We start from the raw sequence: 27,042 nt of genomic DNA on the forward strand, positions 1-27,042 counted from the left end.
GGCTCACTCCCTGAGACTCTTCTCCTCGCAAGGCCCCCCTCACTCACTCCCATCACATTAGAACCCTCGGCAGGCTGAGGATGCCCCAGTGGACGGCTCCAGCCCTAAGCCTCACCTGGCTTCTGATCTGTCGGTGCGGCTACCTCTACGCTGTCTCCACTGGCACACGAGGCCTCTCACACGGAACCCGTCTGACATGCAACCCTCAGGCCCCCGCCCCTGCCCGGTCTCCTCCTCTCAGTCAGGGGCATCACCACGACCCAGCTCTCTGCCACTGCCTCCCAGTCTGAGGTGTTCACCTCCTGCACCCCCTCAACCAGCCTGTCCGCACACAACCTGCCTGTCCTGTCCCTCATCCTGCTGATGGGATGGGGGACTCTGACTGCTGTGACTGTTACTCCCGCACTCCCAGTACCAGCTCTCCTGCCAGCAGTCGGTGATTTCTTTGACACTCAAATGGGGTAATGTTCCTTCTCTCTTAAGACTCTCCAGGTACTGCTCGCTGGACTTCCCATTCTCTCTTTGGTGGCCAAAAAGGCCTTACAGAGGTGGCCTCTGTCCACCTTGCTGGCTCCCCTCTTTCCCCTGTGTCCCTTACTCATGGGGCCCCTGCCCCTCTGATCTCCTGCCCCAGGGCCTTTGCACCTGCTCGTCCCTCTGCTTTCTCCTCATCCTCATCAAGTTTTACCTGGGATGCACCTCCTCAAGGAGACCTTCCCCACCCACCCCTAGTCCCCACTGCCACCTCCCCCGAGCTGATCACATCACCCTGAACTGCCCTCACAGCACATGTCATACCCAAAATATTCCTTGAACCTTCTGTGGGCTTTTTCCCTAATCCTGCTTCTGGAATGTGCCAGCAGGACCTCATCTGTCCTGTTCTCTGCTGCACCCACAGCCTGCGGGGCAGGTCCCAGCTCCTGGGAGGCGCTCAGTATGTACTTTTAAAAGAATAAAAACTTCCAGGTCCCCACGACTGATTTTATCTTATGGCTGAAAATAATATTCCAGCTGAAGTGAAGGTTTTTTACTTTCTTTTGTGTATAGTGGAATCAATACTTGTTTTGGTTTCTCATGTTTCCCTGAAGGGGAATTGAGGGGTCAATGAAAGTAGGGGGAAAATTAGATCCTTGGACCAAGGAGAGAGCAGAACGTGTATTTAATGTCTAGACTCAGTCCAGTGGGGAAGTTTTGAATTCAAAATTGAAAATGCTTTGGGGCCTTTTTTCATCAACCTAAATACTATTTCTTTTATTTTGGTAGAACACGTATAACACAAAACTCACTACCTTCACCGTTTTATGTGTATAATCTAGCGGCATAAAGTGCATCCACACTGTTGTGTAACCACCACCACGACCCATCCCCGGAATATTTTCAAATCCTCAAACTGAAACCGTCTGCATTAAACACCAACTCCCTACCTGCCTCCCCCCTCCAGCCCCCCGTAACCTCTATTTTACTTCCAGTCTCTGAATTTGACTACACAAGGTACCTCATGTAAGTGAAATTATACAGTATGTGTCCTTTTGTAACTGGCTGACTTCACTCAGCGTGTTTTCAGGGTTCATTCAGGTCATAGCATGTGTCAGAATGTCCTTCCTTTTTAAGGTTGAGTGACATCCCATTGTACGTCTACAGCATGTTCTGTTTAACCTTTCTCCCACTGATGGACATTTAGGTTGTTTCTACCTTTTGGCTATTGTGAATAGTGCTTTAGTGAACATGGCGTGTAAACATTTGTTCAAGTCCCTGCTTTCAGTTCTCTTGGGTGTATACCTAGAACGTAAATTATTTTTTTCAGCGTTATCCAGTATTGGGGACGAGGGTCTGCTTCACTCAGATCAGGATTCTAACTGGGGAACCCGAGAGCATGCCTGGAGGTGCTCCTGACAGAAGGGCAGTCCCCAGTGTATGGTGCCCTCGCCCTGCTCAGCCAGGCCCCACACAACCACGGCAGAAAGAAAGAAACTCAAAGCAAGCAAGCCCGGCATTCCACTCGAAACTCCATCCCACTGAATTTCTAAGAAAGACAAAACAAAATGTAAAAATAAGGCATTTTTATTAAAAGTTAAAATGTCTTCCAAGTTTACACATACAAACATACTTCCACCACCACGTGGATTTCTAAAATCACCGACAAGCAGATACAAACCAGCCCAGCCAATGTGCATCAGGCCCTGGTCCCTGGGCACCCGTGCTGGGCAGGAGCCTGTGCCCTCAGAGGGGAACCGAACACCTACCAGCACCTCCATGCTGCTGTCCTGCCCCAGGGACCAGCCTGCCGGAGAGGAGGGGACATCCCTGCCAGACGGACGGCAGAACAGCGCCGGGCTCCCTACTTAGCTGTGCCCACCAGGTCTGCAAAGAGCCCCCTCCACCCGGACAGAGCAGGTCCATCCAGGCCAGCGACCATCAGCGAAGTTGCCAACACCGGCTGCACATTCCAGTCAACGGAGAGCTTGAAACAAAAGCCTGATTGAGCTACGGTCCATCAGATCAGAACCTCCTGGGGTGCCGCCGATCACATTTGCTGTCTGCAGGCTCCCTGGATTCCTGTGCCCACGGTGGGAGGGAACCACATTGGCCGCTTCTTCCTCAGCTCTTACCTGCTGAGAAGTCACCCCGGTTCTGACAGAAACATCTGGCGCATCTGAGGCACTTCTTGAGTTGTGAAGGTCCAACGCCCAGATGCTTAGTTTCTACCACTGATTTGCGAAGGGTTAAAAAAAAAATAGAGCACCCAGATTTCATAAAAAAATTTATTTTCATATAAAAGTGCCAAAATATCCACCAATGTCAATCTATTTCAACAGCCAGTTTATGCTAGTCATCCAAACACAAGCCTCTTTATTCACATTGTTTAAAAATCCGATTCTTCTTTTCACACATTCCCACAGTAACCGGAGTCCCTGGACAGCGGGAAATTTGCGTTCCTGTTGGCTGTGGTAGTCCATATGTCCAGGTTCATGTAGGCACGAAACGGGTTAAACCCCGGGTAGTATTCCTTGCACATGACCGCCTGGTTGTCCAAGTGAGTCGAGTGCTCCGTGGTGGGACTGACAGGGCAACAGTTGTCATATACGTCGTTTTGAGGGGCCCAGATGGAACCAAAAAGTCCAGACATTGGAGACAAGCTTCGGGTGCTTGTGAGGTAGGGCTGAAGTGTACATGAGGAGGGAAAAAAAAAAGTTAAAAAAAATAAAGACACCTTAGATAGGCAATGTCAATGTCAAGGTTGACTACACAGCCGTGGATGCCACGGTGGTATCAGTCCAAGCTACTTGGAAGTGACTAAATTATTCTCAACAATCTGGGTTGCTGTCACTCCATTTCTCTCAAACGGAAGGTTGTGAGCGCCCCATCAAGCTAGAACAACTTATTTCAACCCCAGGAAGGACCCACAGTCAAACGCCTCTCTCTGTAAGAAAGGGCTGAGTAAGGCGGAAGGGCCGGGCTTTTAAGCACAGAGCGTGTTCAGGGGCAGGAAGCCCCCGGGCCTTGGTCGCCTACCACTGACTGACCTTCCTGGGATGTTTATTTCACCTCCTCCCAAAGCTGAAAGGTCAGCAGGACCACAGAAACACAGCTGTGTCCCAGACAGCTTCCTGGCCTGAGTTCGCTTTTATCAACAACCATCACTCCTCCGTGTGGCCGGGGTGTCTCTGTCACTGGGTGGCCAGGCCACTGGTGTCTGCAGCGACCCACCCCACCCAGCCCGGTCTAACTACGTGCAAGGGCCCCGCAGAGTGCGGCCGGTGACCAAAGGGCCTCAGCCAGGCTCTCCAGCTGATCTGAACCCAGCTCTAAAGCTCAGGTGAGCCCAGGGGGAAGGAAGCACCAGCAAGAAGCCGGGGCCCAGGCAGCAGGGCGGGCAGCACTGACCGGAGAACTGATGAGACCAGCGTGTCCCCAGGTGCTCGGCACGCTGGGGGGGCTGTTCCAGGCAGACTGGGAGCTGTGGTCAGCAAAGTCCGTCTGAACTGCGGCAGGACAGGGGAAGCCACTGGGGCAGTTCATGTTTTCTGTGACAAATGGGAGACATCGACAGAAGTGAACATTTTTCTGGAAAGAATGGAATTCTCACTCTCAGGCAAAAAAAGCTTTCCAGGCCTTACGATATGACCAGTTAAAGACAGACGTGGTGGGGGAAGGGTATAGCTCAGTGGTAGAGTGCGTGCTTAGCATGCACAAGGTCCTGGGTTCAGTCCCCAGTACCTCCTCTAAAAATTAATAAATAAACCCTAACATGGGGCCAGGGTTGAGAATCACTGGTCTAGACTCGTCTTGTCATCTGTAACATGCTACTCATAGGGACAGTTTTACTCTAAGAGGCAATTCATTGATAACCAACTGTCTTCCAGTTTAGCTTCGTAACCCTGATCTGTAGTTAATATCATCTGTCTCCTAATGGCTGATACTAGACTTCCCATACCCTTGGCAGCGTATTTCCGTGACTCTTAACAAAATGTGTTGTTTTGCATAGACAGTATGAGGTAAACTTCCAATTAGCACAAACTAAATCATCAACTAAACAGTCAGAGAAGTGGGTCCAAAGTAGCAGGATCTTTAAAATTGAATTTACAAAGCAATTATTTGGGGGATGGGAGTGAACAAGAAGGTTGCAAATGATGGGAGAGGGAGAGACACAAATAAGCATCTATGAAGAAAAATATAACTTTCATATTTTGCTTATGAATTAAAGAAATAAAGTAGCCATACTCCCAAAAAGAAATTAATTAATTAATTAACCCCCCTAAAAAAATATAAAAAATGAAAAGAAATACAGACATAAAGTAATTACTCCCTGAGACACATCACCTGGGAAGCCCTCGGGGAGGATGTAGTTCCTCTGGGCTTGATTTTCTGTATTTGATAATGTGATGGGTAGTGTAAATACTACCATAGATTTAAATAGTGTCAAGATTCTTATTAATGCTGAAAATTTTCCTTTATTACCTGTCATGCCATTGTCAGCCACCTGCACACACACCAAATGCGTTGATTTAAGAGCAGAAGGCACCAGGCACTTCGCAGTTGTCAGTAAGAAGATAATAAACACAGCCTCACACGCAGGGAGAAAGTGCCCACAGCACCCCCTTGTGGCTATCAGAGAGCACTGCATATGCCAAAACCCAGATCAGTACAAGCAATTGTGCTGACTCCAGCCCAGGCATCTGTAATTTCCCACAATTGCCCCTCCGAGCTCCTTTCCTTCCTTCTGCAGCATCTCCCAGGGGCAGAAGAGTCAGGACATGCTGAGGAACAAGGAGGTAAATGATTCTATCTCACCAAGGATGTGTTTGCCTAAAGAGTAACGACTAAAGCCCTGGCCTCCCGACAGACCACCCACAATGTTAGGTGCACACAAATGCAGACGAGCCCGTCCCGCCTGATCTGAGGGACTGGGTGGATCAGGGTTCTGTGTAAAAGCCCCTGTACACTCGGGCTGAGGGGCTTCTTGAGGCCACATAAAATGACACACGGCAGGACCTACAGGAAGGACTGAGCAGCCTCCTGTTAGATGGCTCTCAAAGGCCACATTCTTTGCAGCTGGTGTCTTAGGTCCACACCCTCTCTGCTTTGACTTTCCCAGGATAAAAGGATGGCGCTGGGACTGTCCAAACAGCTCCTACCTTCTGGAAAGGCGTTGTAGTCATTCAGTTCCAGGGGGCAGTACACACCGGGAAACTGGCCTTCACAGGTCGCGCTCCAATCAATGAAACTGCTACAAAAAGCAAGAGGTCTAGTCTCAGAAACAGGATGTCAACTGACCAAGGGAAGAAAGAGGAAAACGGTTTACCTGCCTAGCATCCTCATCACTGCCAGTCCCTCAATTTTGGAAAATAAATGGTGTACTTTATCGTCACGGAATCAAAGACTAACTCAGTGTGCTCATCACCCACGACCTACCACTGCAGGCTGGATGGCTCGGACTGGACGCCCACTTCCTTCACAACGGGGGTGAAAAGCACAGCCCAGGGCAAATGGTCAGGACTGTCGGAATAACGGTGCTGACAGAGGGTGACTAGCCTTGCATGGTGACCATCTCACAACGTGTACAAATATCAAACCACTGTGTTGTACACCTGAAACTAATGTGATATTGTATGTAAATTGTAATTCCCAAAAAAACCCTCAGAGATGGAAGTTTGATCTGTTGAGCAGAGAGAGCCAAGGACCCAGGAGAAAAGGGGGCCGGGGAGCTTTTCTTTAAATGAGACTCTTATCATGAAAAGCAAATAAATTACCCAAGGATAAGGGGAATGGGTCCAAACCCAGCTTTCATTTCCCAGAGAATTACTTCCATTTAGACTGTAAATCATTCTCACCTGGTGTCAGATAGCAACCATGTAATAGCAAGATCAATATTTGAAAAACTGGCTCTCACTGCTAATTAAAAGGTATAGACTCCAAAAAGCGTCCACCCACGTTTGTTCTAACGGGAGGCAGACCCTGTGGCTGTGGCTTTGTTAACATGCAGAGGGCTGGATGCCATCCAGGGTCCCAGCACACGTCCAGGGGCTTCAACATGTCCCGCTACTTAAAGCCCACCCTCGGGGCAGGGCCAGCACTCGCTCACGTGAACCACAGCCACACAAACTGTGACTCGTGGTAGGTGCTTGGATCCCAATTCCAATGTGGACTTTCACTACAGAAAGTAAGAAAGTAAATACCTCTATAATAAGCTGAACAAACAAACAACAAAACTTCAAATGGACTCTGATTACACATAGATATGAACATCTTCTCAAGTTTTCACAATTGAATGACATATCCGATGGTGAATTTAAGAAACTGCCATTGGGTAATGATTTCCCAGTACTCAAACTATTCGATCTTTTGATGTTTAAATGTGTGCAAGATGAATGCCATGGAAAAATGACAGTTTGTCTTCTGTGAGCTAGTAGGAATTATGAGCGACCGTTTTTGTTTTTTCCATTTTGTCTCTAATCTACTAATAGTTCATCTTTTCATTGAATATATTAATAGCTCATCTTTTTAAAAAGTGAAGCAATGACACGGTCACCAGCTACGTTACTTTTTCCCCTTCGTGTTTCTCTCAGTTCTTGGTTTGTTATTTCTGAGACATCGCGATTCAACCAGGCAGGTGGCAGCACCCAGTTCAGGCGCCACGGGGCCAAGCGAGGCCATCTTCCGGTCGCCGGTGGGAGAGGAGGCCGTACCTGTTGGGTAGCGGGGCGGGTCCCTGCACCCCGGCCGGCACGCCGCTTTCCAGGGCGCAGCTGAAGCCGCTCGTCACACACACGGGCTGCGAGGGCCACAGGTCTCCCGGCGGGTACAGACCTAGGGAAGAGGATCAGCCTCTCAGTCCACCTCCCGGCCCTGCAGGACCAGCTCAACTTCACCTCCCTCCAGAAAGCACAACCCGGTCCCCCATCGTGGGGACCACTTCTGCCCTCCTCCAGCCCCGTCCGGACGTCAAGTGAACACACAGCAGGCGGCTTTGACCTTTACCTCAGACGGCAGGTACCACCGTCTCCTGACCCAGGTTACAAGACCGTTGTGATGACTCAATGGTACTCATGGGCCCGCTTTCTGCAAAGCCCCCAGATTCCAAGGACACAGCAGTGAACATGTTTGCATTCAAGTAAGCAGAGCCAAACAACAAACAGAAGTAAGAAGCTGGGGAAACGGTGCAGCCCCGGGGATAAGACACCAGGATTCTGTGGCAGTGGGGCGGGTGGGGACCAATGTCAACACCTGGGGAGGGACCACTGTGGACTCCAGGAGGCCTGGGGCACAAAGTGACATGAGTGATACCAGTTTTTCAGAACCGCCCCCGGACCCCTCCTCAGGAAGGAGCAGGGCTGGGGATGGCTCTCTAAAGCTGGGTAAAGGCCTGACTGCTGGGTCCGCCAACACCCGCCACACGGTTCTGAACTCAGTTTGATCATCGACCCCCTTAACCTTTCCAGGGGATGCCCCACTCGTGCACCTCCCAGCAAAACACCTGTCAGCACCTCTGCTGGTCTCCCGCCTTCAATGCCATAGCCACTGCTCAGTCACTCATGGGATGGATGGATGGATGGATGGATAAATGGATGGATAGATGGACAGATGGATGCCACTGGCTGGTGGCATGGACTAAAGGGACAGGCTGGCCATCTGCACACAGGCAGTGCCTCCACATAGAAAGACGTGACTCAACCATTCAAAATGACTTGGAAACCCAAAGGTTTGCCAGCCAGCCAGCTACACTGGGGACACTGCTTGCCTGTGCCTCTGCCATGGGGGGAGCCCAACAAGTAGACACAAACCTCCCTGCACCTGCTGTGTGGGAGATGGCGGTAGTCCCCCTCCTGTAAACCCGGAGACTGGCCGCTCAGGGTGGTCAGAGAGACCTTGGAGTGTTTAAAGAAACAGCACCCCTAGACCACGTGGCTTTCATAGTGTGGAGGTCTCTCAATGAGGGGCTACCCTTGGCCATGCAGGGAGCTTCCCAGAAGGATCACTTGTGGTTCACGCACCTCCTACGGGCAGTGTTCACCACGAGGGAGCCGTCCAATTAGAAAAAGTGGGATAAACTTTGCTAAAATGAGCTGAAGTGGTCAAAGACACCCCCTTGGCCCAGAAGGCATTCAGGGCAGCCTCAGCCCACTGGTCAGGGCTGCTGTGGACAGCAGTGCCCTGGACGCCCTCCGGCTGGCCGAGGCCCAGTCTAGCCGTCACTAACACCTCCTGCCGTGCCTGGAGAGGTCAGGACAGAGACGTGAGGAGCGAGCCGCCCGGCCTCCCAAGGAAGACCGGGGGTTTACAGCCTCGCTCAGCGGCTGGGTCGGGACTCTGCGCAGCAGGGCTGCGGTCAGCGCTGCAGGGCAGCTGCACCCTGCTGCTTGAGTCCTGTTGAGAGCAGTGGGAACTAGATGCTGTAGGAGCCAATTAAGAGACTCACTGCCCCCTTCTGTCCATCAGATGAACCAAGAACTGCTTAACGGAGTGATGTCCTCATGAGCAAAGGGACCAGAAGCCAAGACCACACAGAAACAAGGGGCATGTGTGCTGCCAGGAGACTGTCCTCTGTGGGTCTCACCTTTCTGTACTTCCTGAGACCCGATGCTCTGGCTGTCCACATTCTGACCTACCCTTTCAAGGGAATTTGCTAAACAAAGCCTCAGAAGATAGAGACAGGGTCTCCCTTTAGAGCAGGGGGCAAGTTTGTTTTGTCCAACACAATAAAGGTAACATCTCCTGCCTCTTATAAAAAACACTTGGGCTCCATTAGCTCAGGGCTCCTTTCCTGTCATGCAACCACTGACCACTGCACGTGCAGGCGGCCAAGAGACTGGCAGCAAGGGGGCCTGAAGGAAGTGTGCCGGGCTGCCTGCGGTGCTAAACGTCCTTTGCCTCTGACCCAGGAGTTCCCTGTCTTCTGCCAGCATCTGCAGAATCGTGGCAGACTAGCTGGTTAGCTTGTGGTTAGGGTGAACGCCTCAGACCCCTCCCAGTCCTCAACAGTGACGTGATCTGACTTAGGTTTAACACGATCCCTCTGGCTGCTGTTAAAAATAGACGGCAAGGTGGTGACGGATGTTAACCAGACTCGCTGTGCTGACTGTTTTGCAACATATGCAGATGTGCAATCATTATGCCGTACACCTGAAACTCATATAATGTTACGTATCAATTACACCTCAAAAAAAAAAAAAAAAAGAGAAGAGAAAACAATGAGACAGTAGTGAGGAGAGAGCAGAAGCAGAGAGACCTGTCCGGTGGTCACGGTGACTACCTAAGTGAGGGATGACAGCGGCCTGGACCAGGGCAGTCACGGTGGAGGTGGGAGGAGTGAACAGACGCTGGATGCATCTGGAAGGCAGACGGCTTTGAGAGTAAGACAACAGACTGTGCGTGGGGGACAAGGAAAAAGGCGACGCTGGCACCTAGATTTCTGGCCTGAGTGACAAGACAGACCAAGTGGGGAGCCGGTGAGGAGCAGGACTGAGGGAGGAGGTGGCAGTCACTCTGGGACATCTGTGCGTCCCCCAAGGACAGAGGGCACGTGGCAAGTGGCTGTATGAGGCCAGACTGAAGGTACAGAGGTGGGAGTTGTTGGGGGAGGGGGAGAAGCTGTGAGGGGGACACGACCAGCAGGGGAGCATGGGCCTGGCCTCCCGGCGACAGCGTCCAGCATGGCAGAGGGGAGGAGGAATCGCACAGGGACCCCGGAGGGTACAGCCAGAGCAGAATGTCTTGGGTCCACAGGAGGTCGACTTGAAGACAGAGGACAGAGTGTGGGATTTGCAGACAAGGAAGTCACTGGTGCCCTGCAGACACTGCCTCAGGGCATCACAGCACAGCCAGTCCACAGGGTTTGGGGGAGAACCAGAGAAAGGGGTCGGAATCAGCAAGCTGTTCCCCTAAACAAAGGGGTCAGGAGCCACTAGACAACAGGGTCAAGGGAGAGGGTTTTGGCTGCTGTCGGTTTTTCAAAGACCGGAGAATTACAGGATATTTGCACGCTGCTGGGAACGACTCTTTAGAGAAAACCCGATGCTGGCAAGGACCCTTGGAGGGGAGGGCTGCACTGGCACCCCACAGGTCGCAACACGAAAGGAGCAAGGGTGACAGGTGGCAGATGGAGCAGGGGAAGATCTCTAACTGCTTCTCTCTTCCCCAGCGAAACAGGACGCAAGATCGACTAGGAGAACCAGGCAGAGATGCTGGAGGAGGGTCGGGGGTGAGGAGCCCAGGGAGATGCAGCCGCTGCCCGGGGAGGATAGCGTGTTGACAAGCAGCTGTATTCCAGTCTCGCTCATCAGCACAGAAACAGGCAGAGAAGCTGGAGAACCGGGCAGAAGCACGACTGCGGCTTTGCATAGGGGGTGCGATCACGGGAGGGGAGGCGGGGAAGTGATGTAACAACAGATCAGAGAACTGAGGCTGCGCACACGAGGGAGGTGATGGGCAGGGAGACAGGGACAGGACCGGGGCTCTGCAGACAGGAACTGTGGACAAGTTCTATTTCTTTAGTGACTTTATGGTCTAGCCAGGGATTGTAACCCATCGTCAAAAAGAAATAGATTAGTGAAGACAAGGTAAAAGACACCTGAAACACACACACACACACCCATGGATTAAGACACTAGATGACATACAATTCTCCAAACTGATGACAAAACAAAGACAGAAGAACACGTTGAGATGTGTCTGTTGGACACAGGTTTTCTCCTTCCCCACCATCAACTACATCCTCTCCCTCTTCTATTACCTCCAAGAAAAAAGGTGGTACCATTTAAACATCCCAAATCTCACCTCAACAAATTACTGAATTTAAGAGGTTCTTTTCATTGAAAACTAATTTTACTGGACTAGTAATCAGATCGAACTCACAGTTCATTTATTTCTGTTGATAATTTGACAGCCAGTCCAAAATGTGACCAGAGGACACAGAAGCCTCATGCCTTCATAGTAGAACAGCTCCACTGTGCAGAGCAGCGTTTAGCTCCCACACGATTTACATGAGCAAACATGCGTATCGGAGCCGAGCATGCCCGGAGGGTGAAACGCACCAGGCTCACCCTGCAGAGCCCTGACCGGGTTAGGGAGGAAGGAGGCACAAGAGGAAAACAGGAGCCACGAGACCAACCAAGGCGAGAGAGGTTAAGGGGAGGGGAAAGGGAGAAGAAGGCCTGGAGGTAACCTCCGGGACAGACCCAGGAAGGAACAGGCTTCCTTCCCGCCGGGTCTGCACTCTGCGCTCTGGGGCCACAGACCCCCGCCTGGCAGGGGCCGGCAGAAGCTAAGAGATCGGTGGGCTTTGGGGCAGGAGGGAGGCTGGTCACTGAGGCCGGCCAACAGGCTTCTGCAGCAAAGGGAGGAGGGTGAAGACGCAGGGGAAGCGGAGGTCGGCTGATACAGGTGACAGACCCTCACCCTCGGTCGGCTCTCCAGCTGGCCTACCACCACCCTCTATTTCTGCCATCTCGGATGGGAACAGGGAACTAAAGGCAGTGGTATTTAGAGGCACACTGCTGCTTGGGGGCCACAGGCCATCTGTGCCTCGTTTACCAGGAGGGGGCTGAGGGCCAGTGTAGAAGGGCAGCTGAAGTCAGAGGCCCCGAGGATGCCCGTGCAGAGGACAGGTGCCTTCCCGAGGCACGAAAACCCAGAGCCATGGGGCCCTGGGCCCTGGTCCCCAGCCTGCCTCATCCACCCCCCAGTTCCCCGGCCAGCAGGGCAACAGGGACCCCTGGCCGGCATCCCGAGCAAGAGGAACAGGCCTCACCTTTGTCTTCCTCAACACCCGCAGGTCCAGCAGGAAGGCTGGGACAGGCAGCATTCGAGAACCGGGGGAGGTCACTCGCATCTCTGCGGGGAGAGCACGAAGAGGGGAACTACTGACTTTCTGAACAAGGAAATACTGAATTTGTATGACCCACTCTGAGTTTTTACATGAAAGCCTCCCCTCAAAAACATACGGATACTGGAGACACAATGTTACACACCCAGAAAAGGGCTGGAAATGTTAACTTCCCCAGATCCAGCCAAGTCTTGTTTTAATAAACAACAACACGTTTTAACCAAGGTAACTTCGGGCATCGATCTGCAGTTTCCAATCCACCTCCCACCAGTGGGAAGCAGTTCTCTGCCCCAAATTACTCTCTACCCCAGACAGAAACAGTTCGCACAGAGCCTCCCTTGTCCAGTTCCACTGAATGACACCCTCCTGTCCCCTCAAGGAGCCTAACACTTCCTTCCACTTCTCACTCTGAAGCCCTCTCCTTCTTACGTCCCCTCCCTTTCTCTCTCTCAGTAAATGGGGCTTGTTTATCTTGTCCGATGCTGCAGAAATCAGCACACGGCGAAATTACAAATGCGGGTCAACTAGGTTCCTGCAAACTTTTCTGAATCATCAGTGCTATTTTATTTCGAGTCCTAGCAAAGAGTAGATGGTTCCCATCCCTAACTCGTGTTCTTCCTACTTTCAGGAATGAGATGTTCTCTAACGTGGCCTTATCACTGAAAGGACCAGCGATACCCGATGCTCCCATGGGACCGTGTTCACCTGGAGGGACCACATGCTCTGAACTGTTAATAAAATCAGACTTTACTTTCTCACATCCTTAAAAGGTGTTTATATTTTCGCCTGCAGAACCAAGTGCAAAGAAAAAACACACTGAATGACAGGAAAAGCAGTACCTAAAACACACTGCAGAAGCTGGAAAATGAAACACTTACGTGGGGTTGCAGATGTTATGAGAAAGATTCAAGATGATGGGGGTTTCGGGGGGAAAGTCACTTTGCAAAACACTGTCTCCTGCATAAAAACAAAGAGAGGATCACAAGTTTTTACAAGCATAATTCAACTGTATATATATTAAGACGCAGACTGCTAATATCATTAACCGCAGATGAATGATTTTCACTTTAAACTGACATTTACACATTGAGTAATTTAATTTTTTTAATTAAAAATTTTTTTATGTATGTATATGCATAAAATGTGTGGGATCATACTTCAGAAACACTTTGCCTTTTTGGTCTTTCACACCGTTAATTATAATGGGGACATTTTCCTGGTACTTATTATACAACCTCCGGACACCCCCAGACTGCATCACATGCCACCGTGTCACAGCAACACCTTTCTCGTTCTCCTGTCGCTGGCCTTATGCCCCCAGCTGCACTTCTATCAGGCAGGCTGTCTTCAGTGACCAAGAAAACCATCCCTGCCCCCACATAAAACGCCACGAGCAGGGCCTACATCCAAGTCCGTGCATCCTCCACGCTGGCGGTACTGTCCCCGCAGATGGGGCGGGGCTGGTTTGGTTCCTGGGGCTGGGAATAGCTTATCATTTATGTGTGAGACACAGCACACAGTAATAAACAGATACACAGTGTATGTCGGTGGCACTGAAATTTTAGGAGGGTTGTTAGGCAAACGGTGTCCACAAAGGCACCTGCTGGAGGGGCCAACGATGAGAAAAAGGCTGAGAAACAGAATCAACTCACAAGTGGGCGTTTGTCTAGGTTGCTATGGTACCAGGGCCCTGGACTGTCAGACGAGACCTTCTTTACAGGTACCACTGCTGGCAGGAGGGAGAACAGAGGCCAGCAGAGAGGCTGCTGTACGGAGAGGGAGGTGGGGGGAGTGGGCTGGGCTCTGAGGGAGACGTGGGGTCCAGTGTGTCCAACGAGCCACACGACCCCTCTGAGCCCGGGTCCTCTGCACCCCACAGAGCGAGCACCCCACAGATGCCACGGTGACACCAGCGGGAATCCCTGCCCTGATACAATGCTTAACCACGTTCTGTGTCGACTGTAACAGTGAAAAGGGGTGAATTAAATCCTTACATAGACACTGAGCTGTAACAAATGATGCCAAGGGAAAAGGAAGCCACAATGTGCTACCCTGAAGTACGATCTCCTTTGTGTAAATTAAAACAATTCTCTATTTTGTTGATGGCTGTGTGAATGTAAAATAAAATATGGACTAAAAGAATACACGCCAAGTCTATGACATTGGATGGTGAGTCTCTCAAGGAGGGGGAAATGGAACAGGCTATAAAGTATTATTCTTTAAAAACAAAATTAGGACAAATCTGACAAAATTAAGAGGAATTAATTCTGGGTCATAGAAATACAGATGCTGCTTCCACCTTTCCTGCATCTTCAAATTTCTCAAAGTGGGGACCACTGTTTACAGCAACGTTATTCATGATACCCAAAAGGTAGTGTCCATTAACAGAAGAATGGACAGACAAAATGCGGTATATACCCATGACAGAATAGTATTCAGCCTTAAAAAGGAAGGAAACCTTGCCATGTCAGAACATGGGTGAACCCTGAAGACATCATGCTAAATGAAACAAGCCAGCCACCGAAGGACAAATCTGTGTGACTCCCCTGACCAGCTACCAGAGTGGCCAAATTCACAGACAGCAAGTGGAGCAGAGGTCACAGGGCTGCAGGGGCGGGGAAGGGAAACCTGGGGTTGACTAGGTGCCGAGTTTCTGTTTGAAAAGATGGAAAAGGTCTGAAGATGGACGGTGGTGGAGGTTGCAGAACAATACGAATGTACTCAATGCCACTGAACTGTACACTCAGAAACAGTTAAAATGGTAAATTGTGTTGTGTATACCACAATAAAAATGTACAAGTGAAAACGTGGGAATTCTTCCAACTGTTTCCAAGATGGAGACTTAAATAATAATACTACTAATAATAACAGATGGAGGAAGGAAGGAAGAAAAAGAAAGTGGATAAAATTCAAAGCACAGCAAACACTCAAAGGCACAGGCATCTGTGCTCCGGGCTGGGGAGGCAGCCCTGGCCCCCGTCCTGGGTCCGGAGGAGGGCGGGGAGCGGGGCCACGACTCAGCCCCGGACTCACCGGCCGGCTGGAAGTGCTGGGGGCCCGCCGTGAGCTTCTTGTCCCCGTCGGAGCTGCTGGTGCTGCTCCAGCTGCCCCAGCTGCCCCGGCTGGCACGCACGCTCCCCGAGGAGCTGCCGCAGTCCGAGCTGGAGTCTGAGCAGGACTTCTCCCCGCACTTCTTCCTGGAATCCTGGTAGTAACCCTCTGCAGGGAGGAAGAGAGGCCACGTTCACCTACACAACGTTCAGCGCGAGGCCAACTCTCATCAAAGGAGGGAGGCCAAACTATGAAGACGACAAGGTTCAACTTCAGATCTGCGACCTCTGCTCATCCAGAGAGAAGAAAAGTTAACTTATTTACCAAACAGAAACAGACTCAGACACAGAAAACAAACTGGTGGTTACCAGGGTGGGAAGGGGATGGGAAGGGATAAACTGGGAGTTTGAGATGTGCAGATACTAACTTCTACACATAAAGTAGATAAACAGCAAGTTTATAGTGTAGAGCACAGGGAACTATATTCAACATTTTGTAGTAACCTATAATGAAAAAGAATAGGAAAAGGAATATATGTATGTACATGTATGACTGAAACATGATGCTGTACACCAGAAATTGACACAACGCTGTAAACTGACTATACTTCAATTAAACAAAAATTAACTGAAACTAATGATGGGACCTTAAGAAACCACTGGGGTGAGCTGTGCTGTGCTAAGTGCTCTGCTGTCAGATGGACAATTAATGCTGTCTGGGGCTCAGACCGTCAATTCCAATAATAATCTTGACCCCAAAACGGTTCTGGAAATAACAAGCATTTCTCTCAAGAAAATCAAAGCTATTCTACTGGACTGGAGATTTATAGGTAATTTCTTTATTAAAATGTCCACCAAGAGTTCCAGAGTGGGTGGGAAGAACCTCTAATAAGATCCAGAGGCAACACACACGTGTCAAGGGGCTGAACAAGAAGCCCCGCTACCTCTGCGTACTGTCTCGGGTGCACTGACGTGGGCACATGTCTGGGAACGTGGGTGTCAGCGGGAGCACCCCAACTCTCCCGCCTGGCACCCAATGTGCACTGCCCTACCCTGGACCCAGCGCTGGGTGCCCTCTACCACCTCCCCCCCAGGACCCAACCCATCAGCCCTCACGGGGCAGCAGCCTGGCTCTGCGGGAACCGCCTAGCACGTGTGCATGAGAACAGCCGCTGTTCTCACCTGCCTTTTCCCCACTCCCCTCTTTCCCGAGGAAGTCAGTCCAGAGCAAGCACCAACCGTCCCTTCAGCAATCTGCATGCGCAGAGATGAGAATGGCTACATGTCAGGGGAGGGGGAGGTCGGGAGGGGCAACAACACTAGGGAAAGAATCTCAGAAGAATCCCAGCACCTGGACTCCTCCTGACAGCATCCTACTCGGGCTCCAGTGAGCTACACTGCCTGGGAGGTGACAATCTCATCAAGACACACTGGACACTCCCCCGGAGAAGCAGCAACCCCGAGAGCAGCACGTGGGCAGCTCAGCAAGGCTCCATACCTGCCTCTCCCTGCGCGGCAGGTAAGCTGCGTCCCAGGCCAGCATCTGTTTTACACGTTTCCCCGGGATTTTCCTGGATGCACCAGCTTCTTACATCCAGGTCGCCACTCAGCTCTGACCTTTCCAATTCACTGCACACAAGCTTTAATTCACTCTGTTCAGAAGGCCTGGAAGAGCCACCAAAAAAACAAAAACAAAAAAAAAAAAAACCACATCACGTGTTATCCTGCAAACATACCTACTTGATTTCCTCAAGACTTATCCGAGGGGAGAATACGAATCTGGGACAACTGGAGACCCCTTCTCTTTGGGTCTGCGGGGAGAAGATGATGAGGAAGGGGGAGATGTTATTACTAAGGACAAGAGTTTGCCATTTCAGAATCAGAATTAAGTCGATGCTCATTTAATCTCTTCATATTTTTCAGCAAGAGGAATAAAACTCCGCAGGTTAAGCGAGTCGCCCAAGGTCCACTGGCAAGTGGCAGGTGCAGAGACAGAACCCACAACTCTTGGCATGTCTTCCTTGGTTCTAGTGTAAAATATGATTCTCAGCAGGTGAACATGCCCGTGGTGTCCAGGGGGAAGTCCTGAGTGTTAACTTAAATCTTTCCTCATTCATCCACTTAAGCAAACATTTGCTGAGTGATGACCACGAGCCACATATTGTTAGGAAAAACAGTGCAGTGTCTGCAAAGAATGAAGTTCCTCTCCCAGGAGTTCATAGTCCAATACTAATCTCTCTCTGGCTAGACCGTGAACTTGAGGAAATACCTATAACACAGTTATAGGAAACACAGAAACACGTAGAGAATGCTACAGGAATGCTTAGATGATTACTGCATATGGTCCAACTTCAGCAGCTCACGGCAGGTTTGGAGGGTGGCAGGTAAGACTAGATATGTGAGTTGGAGCCACAGTCTCACTCGTTTCTGACCGCTCGGGCTAAATGGCGTACAGAAGCACGAGCCAAGGAAACAGACAAGCCAGTGACAGTCACCTCCTTAAGCATCGTGTTCTCAAAACATTTGACGAGCTACAAGCTACCTGGGAATTACTCTTTAACAACTTAATTTGTTTCTTTAGCATGTCAGAAATCTGCTTTTAAAAACACATCAGAACATTTCATGGCGAAATTTCACTCTAGTTTTCTCTCTCTATTCCACTTAAGTCCTTCAAATTTTTATGAAAATACATGTAAAGGAATACAAGGGGTGATTTTTCCTTTCTACCGGAGACCACATTGCAGCTTTCAAATAATTCAGCCTAAATGAGAATAACTACCAGTCAGTGACCAGGATTCAGTGTTAATAATCATCTGACCATGGGTATCTTTCTTTTTTCTCTATTTGCATTTTGCTGACCCTGCTGGGGTCACCTCCCCAGAGCAGGATGTGCCAGGGGGCACATTTCAGGGCTGAATCCCAAGGTCTGAGCTCCCGATCACAACTTCTGTGGGAACCTGGAGACAGACACTGTAAGTAGCATCTTATGTGCCCCCATCAGGGGCTCCTGCCACCAGGCGGAGGCTCTGCCAGAGCTCCCTTCCAACCAGAGGAAGTTCAGCGAGGTGCACCCCTCTCCCCACACCAGTTTGGACCTGCTAGAGGACAAGCTGACAGAAACACAGTTAAGTGCCGAGCTGGGCTCATAGGAAAGAGAAATCCCCAGTTGCTGGAACTCAAAAGAAAAGCCAGAGTGGTGGGCGCGGAGGGGCGTCAAGGGAGGAAACACGCCTCGCCGCCCACTCAGGGCGGGCTCAGGGAGCTGGGCCTGAGTCTCCTTCATAAAACCAGGCCCAGGGAGGTCACTGCTGCTGGAGGCGCTCCCCGTGCCTGTGTGCAGGGCGTTGGAAATCTAACCCAAGGAGTCAAAACTCAGAGACGACACCACCAGGTGGGGATCTGGAGTCAGAAAGCACACACTCCTGACCTGGTGGAAAAATTCCTCAAGCTGCAGAACTGACCGAAAATTCAATGGAAAGAGATTTCTGGAAACCCAGAAATATGGGATAACCACAGATAAGATACTGAAAGCTCAGGGAGATTAAGTGTCTCAAGGAAGCAAGGGTTCCCTAGGAGAGGGCCTAACTGGTTCACGGCCGGCTCTGCCCCTTCCAGCAAACCACGGGGTGTCCGCACCTCACTGCCCACAGCCCCGGGAACCCACCTTCTGCAGGACTGAAGGGCCTGATGGTTCTGTGCATGAGGAGGATTCTCCTTCATTATCAGGACCCCAGGCAGCCCAGTGGGGTCAGGATCAAGTGGGGACTTGGGCTGCCTGTGCCCAGGGTTTCTCTCTGTGACCCGCTCCACCAGCGCTCTTGCGTGTCACAGGCAGAAGGAAGGTCCTGGTGTGGAGGGGTGTCTATGCTTTTTCCCTAAAAGCACCCACAGCTTTTAGCATTTCATTAAGTAAAATTTTAAAAATAGGTTCATGTGAAGGAGTTTTCAACAAAATAAATAAAAATGGAACCAGAAGATATGTTAATTTTAAGAATATTCATTTTCATAACATATTTTTATCTCAAAATCCAAAACTGCCACTCTCATATTACCTGTATCCAACTTCACAAAAATAAGATTGAAAGATAAAGAGCTAAATGGAAAACTGCAGAGTAAATAATGGATGAAGATTTTAAAGGGACTGCAAACACGACGTACCTCAAGACCTGGGCAGCACTCCTTTTCTTGTTTTTTCTACACGTTCGATTTTTATTCCAATTTAAATTTTGTAAACTTCCTTCTTTTTTCTCCTGAAGCTTCTTCTTCCTAGAAGGATCTTCTTGCTAAAAAGAAAAAAAAAAAAAGGCAACTTTTAGTAAAGGCTTAAACTTACTAAATACACATTATAAAAAAACTTCTGCATGATTTTTTTTCTTTATAACTTTTGAAGACCAACACAGTCTGGATTCAGAACATTCCAGCACTGGTGAAAACTGAGACATACATTTCTTAGTCTCCAGTTTGTTTTCATTTCCTTTTTTTCTCTACCTCCTTCAACCTCTGCAAAAAAGAAAAAAAAAAAAAAACGTTGCCTATAAAATTCCTCAGGGGCTAGAAAGGCAAAACATCTGTTAGCAATTTATGGTCAGCTTGCTGTTAGCCTCAGTGGCAATAAATCCTCCATCCTTCACCTGTTTATTTGGTATGTGCAATTCGCATGAATTAACTACTGAAGAAAAATCACGTAAAAACTCAACTTAGGAATAATTTATGTATTTATGCTTGTGTTTATAGATGAACTTTAAGAGAACAGCCAAAACTCCAGAGAATGCTCCAAACAAGTTTAAGCTTTTTAAGTAAATAAGGCAAGAATATGCTTGATGTTTTTTCAATGTGGTTCTGAAAAGCAATTGAGCGTGAGATACAAATACAGTATAGATAATATATCATATATTATATACATAGACATCCTTTTTTTTTTTAATTTGGGCTTTTTCCCCTTTTCAGTATCAGGCATGCTCTCCTAACAGGCCCAAGGGGAGGGGGTTCCCCTGACGTTTAACATTTTAAAGTAGTTCGTGTCTTACGCCTTCTAACAATTAACTCTTTCTCTTCCTTCCATCACGCTGCCCCTTTAAAACAGACTTGGAAGAAGAGAAATAAAAGGTTTTAGAGGTCTGCACATGATACATCTGGGTACTGAAAGCCTCGTGTATCTATTAAAGCAATACGCTCACCACAATCAGCCAACACTAGACATACAATGAAATTGTAACTCTACATGTGGTGCGATTATGGTATTTTTTGCTTTCTTCTTTAGACTCCTCTATTTCCCCCCAGTATATATTAACTTTTTTTCTGATTCTGAAGGTATTTTGAAAATATGACAAGTTAAACACACAAAACCCTATCCTCCAGGACCTTCTGCTAATTGTTTTAAGTTTGATGCTAAATACTCACACTAAAGACATATGGTCAGACATGACCCAATGTTAAACGGTAAATACAAACCACATTTATTCCTGTAGTGCTCCTTGTGGATTTCCAGCTTTGGGGAGGGCAGTTTCCCCCTCTCCTGCCCTACTCTGTCTTCTTTTAAGGGATGAAAAGGCTTTTCAGTACAGCAAGTATTGAGCCTCTCTGTCCCTCCAGGGGCACACACAAAAAGGACCAGCCTCTCCGTGGAGTCAGGGGGTGAGCCGGTCCGGAGTCACTCTGCCGCATGCTGCCTTTCCACCCCACCCGGTCAGAACGGCCATCACGTGCCCGCGAGAGGGCAGGTACTGCAGAACCACACGCGGGTGGGCCTCGGCGGTCAGGGGCATCACCACCTTCTATGAATATACGGAGAGTGAATTTAGGAGCATGCGGGGCGTGCTGGAGGAGCAGCGTCCACAGCAAAGACCAGACGGGCCGGGAAGCGGGTGTGGACAGGGGAGCGAAGAGGCAGGAGACAAGCGGAGGAACAGAAAATGAGTGAGTGGCCCTTCCGCTGGCTGCGTGTGCGTGCGTGATGGAGAGGGACAGGGGAGCTCGGGCAGTGAGGACCCCGGCCCGAGGCAGCTGGGGGAGACCAGGCTGGCAGCGGATGTGACAGAGGGGAACGCAGACTGGGAGAACTAGAGCCACAGACTCGTCAAGACGCGGGAGGACGGATGAAGGGACAATGGACTCTCTGTTTCCTGGGAGGGAGGTGTCCCACGCGGGGAGGCGGGACTAACCAGGAAACTGAAAGTCCACGTGGACTTGAAATTGAGACACCATCTCTGAGGCCAGACCGCCTGGTCTGAACCTCGGTGCTGACTTGCTGCGGAATCTCGGGTAGGAGACAGCCTCTCTCTGCCTTGGTTTCTTCCTCAGAAGACGGCTGTAAGCATTAAATTACCTGACACACAGCAAGCAGTTTACAGAAGACTGGGCTGTTACCACCACCATTGTTGAACTGTTTGAACTAAGTTCTCTGATCTCCCTGCAGGAGGGACAATTCAACTGGCCACAGGGTGGGAAATACGATTTACGAAGCTTTACTGATAAAAGCAAAGGAAGAAATCAGAGAGCAATTACAGGCTGACTGCACAAAGGTATTGTTAAAGCCACTGCATACAAGTCAAAGCAAATAAAAAAAAAAGAGGGAAAGGGCAAACAAAGAAAAAGATCTGCTGTTACTATCTGATAGAGTTAATACCATCACCCATGTTCTTAACAGAACACAAGGGAAAAACACTAACATTCACTAGAAAAGTGGGCAAAGGACATGAAATGCAAATTCACAAAAGAAAGAGAAAAGGCCCAAAACATGAATAATTTGTTCAAAATATTTAATAATAAAGTATGTTTTTAGGAAAGACAGATCATAGACAAGTGCCTCATCTTTCCATTCTGGCTTTAAAACCACAAAGTGTGTTTACACGGCGTTCCTGTGCTGCAAACAGGAGGCAGGGCTGGGGAGGCAGCATACCTAACAGTGTGTGCCTCTGAGCAGGGCCAGTGATATCCGGTTAGACATTTACTGCTTAACTTACTTTAAAAAAAATAAAATAAAATTCTTAAAGAGTCCATGGTGAGATCATGGATGCATGATTTGTTGCTTCTGTTTTTCAGAATTTTACAAAACAATGAAGGAAAATGCTTACTTTCCCCTAGTATGAGATGCAAATTGAGATGTGAAACAAGACAACCGTTTACCTATCACACTGACCAAGACTTTGTCAAAAAAAAAATAACCGTGCTGCTGAGACCAGAGTAAAATGATCCTTCTCGTACACCGCGTGTGAGGGGAAATCTGCTCCACCTTTCTGGAAAGCAAGCTGGCAGCTCGCACGAGGGGCCTTCCCAGCTGATCCTCTTTAATTCTATTTCGGGAAGTCTAGGGGAAGGATGTACCAGGTACTCAGGCAAGACTTAACAACAAAACAGCTCATCATAGTGTTATTTACGCAAAGTCAAAGTTGCAAAATGACTTTAAAGTCCAACTGCAGGGGAGTGGTCCGGATTATGGGCACAGCTAAATGATGGAACATTACGTAACCACCAAAAACAAAGTTCCCCGTGAATTTCTAACGTGAGAAAATTCAGGAGTACGACATTATAACAAAACTATACAGACAATAAAAATGACCCTGAGTTTTTAAACACCTGCTCAGAAAAGGAAGAGAACACAGGAAGAATGCAAAAAGGAGTCCATTTTGGACAGATCTTTCCCTCCTTCCTTTATGCTTTCATAATAATCATGAATTCCTTTTCAAAGGGGAAAAAAAAAAAAGAAAAAGATCTGCTTAAAAGAAAATAAACAGCCAATGCTGGGATTAAAATTTAGTTTGTGGCTCCCAAATGTGGGTTCCAACCTCCTTTGCCAATAAATCTAGAAGAATGTTCCCCATGTGCTACAGACAGATTTATACAATTTTCTTAGCTGCAAAGTTAGGCCCCAAGAATGTACAAGAAAAACAAACACTGAGCACTGCACTTGGGAATGTGTTTATTGAGAATGATTTTCTCCAAATGAACAATGAAATGGAAAGTACACTCAGGGGGTTTTAAGGAAGAGTTCTACGGAACTCTGAGAGTGAGTCACAGAGACAGCAAAGGAATGACTGACCAGGCCGCAACCAGAAAACCCACTCCGGTCACTGCGAGGAGCTGAGGACCACCCAGCACAGCCCGAGTCCCCCAGACCCGCTGCATCCTCGGACCCCTTGCATCCCCACTGTCACGCCGGCTGCCCCCACTCAGGCCAGATGTCTGTCCTGCCCAGGCTCACAGATCAGGAAAGGAGGGAGGAACTTACACAACCCTTGGGACCGTGTCAAGGAAGCGTCTGGGCTCTGCAGACAGAGATAAAGACGCAGCTCGTGCTCCCTGAGACCTGATTGTGAGGACACACCGGGGAGAGGATGCCCCGAGTGAGAGCAAGGCCACAGCCAAGGGCACATGCGGACGGGGCAAGTCTGGCACAGGAGCTGGGGGAGAGCTGGGGCTGGCGGCAGAGGCTGAGACAGGGGCCCCGCACCCCACGTGCGGCAGGCAGGGCACCATCTGACTGCCAGCAGACTGAGGGGCCTGGAGCGATGAGCGCCCACCTCTCCTCCAGGACACAGGGCTGTGGGGCCAACAGGCCTGCCCATCTCAGCTTCAGCTTCTACCTCACTGCAGTGGACCACGGAAGTTTCTACTCATGACCTCATGTCCTCCTCTATCGAATGCATGGCTTGGCTTCTGCCTCCGTGGCTCGGCGAGCTGGCCAGCCCTCTGCTATATGTGCCCCATCAAGCCGTCTGCAACCCCGATCTCTGTACACACGTGGGAGAACGCCCGTCACCCCTCCGTTCTAACCTCCACGGGGACAACTCCCAACTCTAGGACACCAGGCCTGCCTTGCCATGGAAGGTGCTGGCTCCGTAGCTCCCGTGACCAGGCCCCCCGGGGTCCCATTCCGGCCGCCCCTGTCTGTTGGCGATGACCAGTCAAGACCTGTCACTCCCGTGGTTCTCACCACTGGGCGGTACTTGCTGGTGCTGCTATTCTCGACACTGACATTCGCTCAGCCAACCCCCCCGACCCGATGAGGTCCACATGCTGTCATTACCCTCATGTTTCAGATGAGGGAACAGCGATGCTGAGTAGCTCAGCCAAGGTAAAGGAGTAAGTGTCGCGCTGGATTCACACTCAAGAAGTCTGACTGCAAAGTCTACGCTCTTAACCTCGAAGCAACACTGCCTTGACAGACATAAAAATGAACTTTTCACGTTAATCCCAATTCTCCATCTTCTAGTTACCCAGACTTAAAACCGTGGAGTTATTTTTACAAACGGCTCTGGCAGAAAAACTGGTCCTGTCCTTTATGTAGTGAGGCGCTAAGAAGTCCTGCTGGTTCTTCTGTCTCTCCCTCTGCTCTCCCCGTGGGTTACACCGGCTCCCGTCCAGACACGGTGTTAACTGCATCACGCCCCCAGCAGAGGAAGAGCCTGGTTACAAGAGGGCTGCTGCTCATGTGTGCCCTCCCCAGCCCAGCCTCCAAAACACGCAGACTAACACTTCAGAGACGCAATTCACACGTTCACTCCGGCACTTACTAACCACTGCATGGGCTCTTTACAACAGGCCTTCTGCCTGCCTCGGTGAAACTGAATTGAGAGACACTCAATGACGACCTGCAAAAAGATCGCAGCCTGCAGGTGGCTTCCCATTTGTTATCCACCCTCTCCCCAGCCGCCCAAGTTCAGGAAGCTTCAATAGCTCTCGATGATTTGCAGCAGGGCCCCTAGGCTGGCCACCCTCAGGCCAAGTACTCCAAAAAGACTTTCTATGTGAACCAATGTGCCTTCAAAAATTCGATCCCGAAGTTCCTCAGCAGGTGACCATCCTTTCCTGTTGCTTATCGCTCACTTACTTCATTCTGTTCCCAACTGAGATGCAGGGAATAAAGGCCAAACTTGGACTTGGCACGCGAGGGCCCTGGCCCCCTGGCAGGACGCCGACTCCCCCTACTCCCCCTCCTGAGTTTCTTCTCATCAGAAGATTCCCTTACTGCTCCCGTCCCCTGCCCTGCCTTTCCTCCCTCCACCTGCACAAGTGCCTGCCTCCTCCGGGGACTGCCCGCGGCTGCTGCAGGCTAGGCGGGCATCTCCCGTCCGACACCACCTCCACGGTGGACTGATTTTAGCACTTGACTACGTGGGAATGCCCTGTCTTTCTCAGCAGGCTGCAGATTCCTAGTTGGGATTGTCTGTGATTTTCTCATCATTCTCACTTCACTTACTTACATGACATAGAGTTTAAGCACAGTCATTTAAAGAAAGAGAAAAAAAAATCATGCAAAATCCTACCACTCTGAAATAACCAGGTTATTCTCCCAAACCTTATTTTTTTACTATATTTTTGTGAACTTTTACACACGTAAGGAAGGCAGGACAGATGATGGGAATAATTTATGATACCGGGGCCATGTATTGCTTTTAAATATAAGTTTATGCCTCAGAAAGACAAAGAAAAATACCATATGTTATCACTTATATGTGGAATCTAAAAAAAAAAAATGACTCAAATGAACTTATTTACAAAACAGAAACAGACTCACAGACAGAGAAAAAATACTTTTGGTTACCAAGGGGAAGACAGAGAGGAGGGAAGGGATAAACTGGGAGTTCAGGATATGCAGATACAAATACTACATGTAAAATAAACAAGGTCCTACTGTATAGCACAGGGAACTATATTCAATATCATTTAATAAACCTATAATGAAAAACAATATGAAAAGGAATATATGTATGTACAACTGAATCACTATGCTGTACACCAAAAATTAATACAACATTCTAAACCGACTATACTTCAATAAAAAAAAATTAAGGCTCAGTTTTAGCTGAACTTAACAGAAGAAACTGAAGTAGAACCAAAGGAATTACTAACTCTTAAATAACTGTTTCTCCTCCACAATATATTAATTCCCTATGGATCTCTCTAAGGTTAAGAAAAAGATAGTGAAAGGTATTTTTGCAGGTTTTCACCCTTTTAATTAAACTACACGTTTCAGTTTTGCACAGTACTGGCTCTCTACCAAGAAACATAAAAATTAAAACTTATTTTCACCTACCTTTCACCTCCTGTTTTTGCAGATTTTGTTATTATTTTTGCTTTGTTAAGGTTTTAACATTTGCGATCTGGGCTGCAGTCGTAACTGTCAGGTCTTAGTTCTGGATATAAAGTGGACAGAAACCTCAACAAGAGACCTTTATCACGGCTTCCTCAACCCTGGCTCTCTGTCTTTAGGTCTACCTTAGTTGGCTAAGTTTCACTATCTTCATTTTTGGAGTAAGGCTCCTGAGTTCATTTGAGTTTAGGGAAGTATCCTGTTGCCTTCGTGCCTGAGTGTCAGCTTGCTGGACACAATATTCTGGTTCATATTTTCATCTTTCTCTAAATGGTACTATTCCCCTGTTCTCTGGCATCAGATGTTTCTCCAAAGTCTGAGGCAGGCTTAAGTGTGTGTGTTTTTGATCTTCCTGCCTCTCCTGCACAATTCTTTAAACTTTTGTTTTTTTAACGGAGGTGCTAGGGATTGAACCCAGGACCTCATGCACTCCAGGCACACGCTCTACCACTGAGCTATACCCTGTCCCCTTCTTCAAGCTTTAAGTCCAACACTTTAACTGGGATGTGCCCAGGTCCATCCACTTTTCCTGGTGTGCACGGTGTGCCCTTTGGATCTTTAAATTCAGTTCTTCCTGC

At 49.1% G+C, this 27,042-nt stretch overlaps 1 protein-coding gene and 1 non-coding gene across 4 annotated transcripts in view; both read right to left on the reverse strand.

Annotated features, from left to right (window-relative positions):
- Positions 1–2,045: 2,045 nt before the first annotated feature.
- TMEM131L (transmembrane 131 like) overlaps positions 2,046–27,042 on the reverse strand; it is a 160,503-nt gene continuing 135,506 nt past the window's right edge. For 2 of the 3 annotated variants that reach the window (XM_074377132.1, XM_074377143.1), the window contains exons 27-35: positions 19,531–19,655; positions 16,871–17,037; positions 15,356–15,541; positions 13,201–13,279; positions 12,248–12,330; positions 7,188–7,308; positions 5,637–5,728; positions 3,886–4,025; positions 2,046–3,160 (exon numbers count right to left, since the gene is read on the reverse strand). In XM_074377132.1, the coding sequence (XP_074233233.1) occupies positions 2,885–3,160; positions 3,886–4,025; positions 5,637–5,728; positions 7,188–7,308; positions 12,248–12,330; positions 13,201–13,279; positions 15,356–15,541; positions 16,871–17,037; positions 19,531–19,655 (1,269 nt within the window). In that variant the 3' untranslated portion in view covers positions 2,046–2,884. The remainder of the gene's footprint in view (positions 3,161–3,885; positions 4,026–5,636; positions 5,729–7,187; positions 7,309–12,247; positions 12,331–13,200; positions 13,280–15,355; positions 15,542–16,870; positions 17,038–19,530; positions 19,656–27,042) is intronic. The other variant, XM_074377138.1, reaches the window with a different exon arrangement.
- On the reverse strand, positions 26,858–26,932 carry TRNAS-GGA (transfer RNA serine (anticodon GGA)). The gene has a single exon. It is a non-coding gene; the product is annotated as a tRNA-Ser (tRNA).

This window comes from Camelus bactrianus, chromosome 2, assembly GCF_048773025.1.
Source record: "Camelus bactrianus isolate YW-2024 breed Bactrian camel chromosome 2, ASM4877302v1, whole genome shotgun sequence".
Lineage (NCBI taxonomy): Eukaryota > Metazoa > Chordata > Mammalia > Artiodactyla > Camelidae > Camelus > Camelus bactrianus.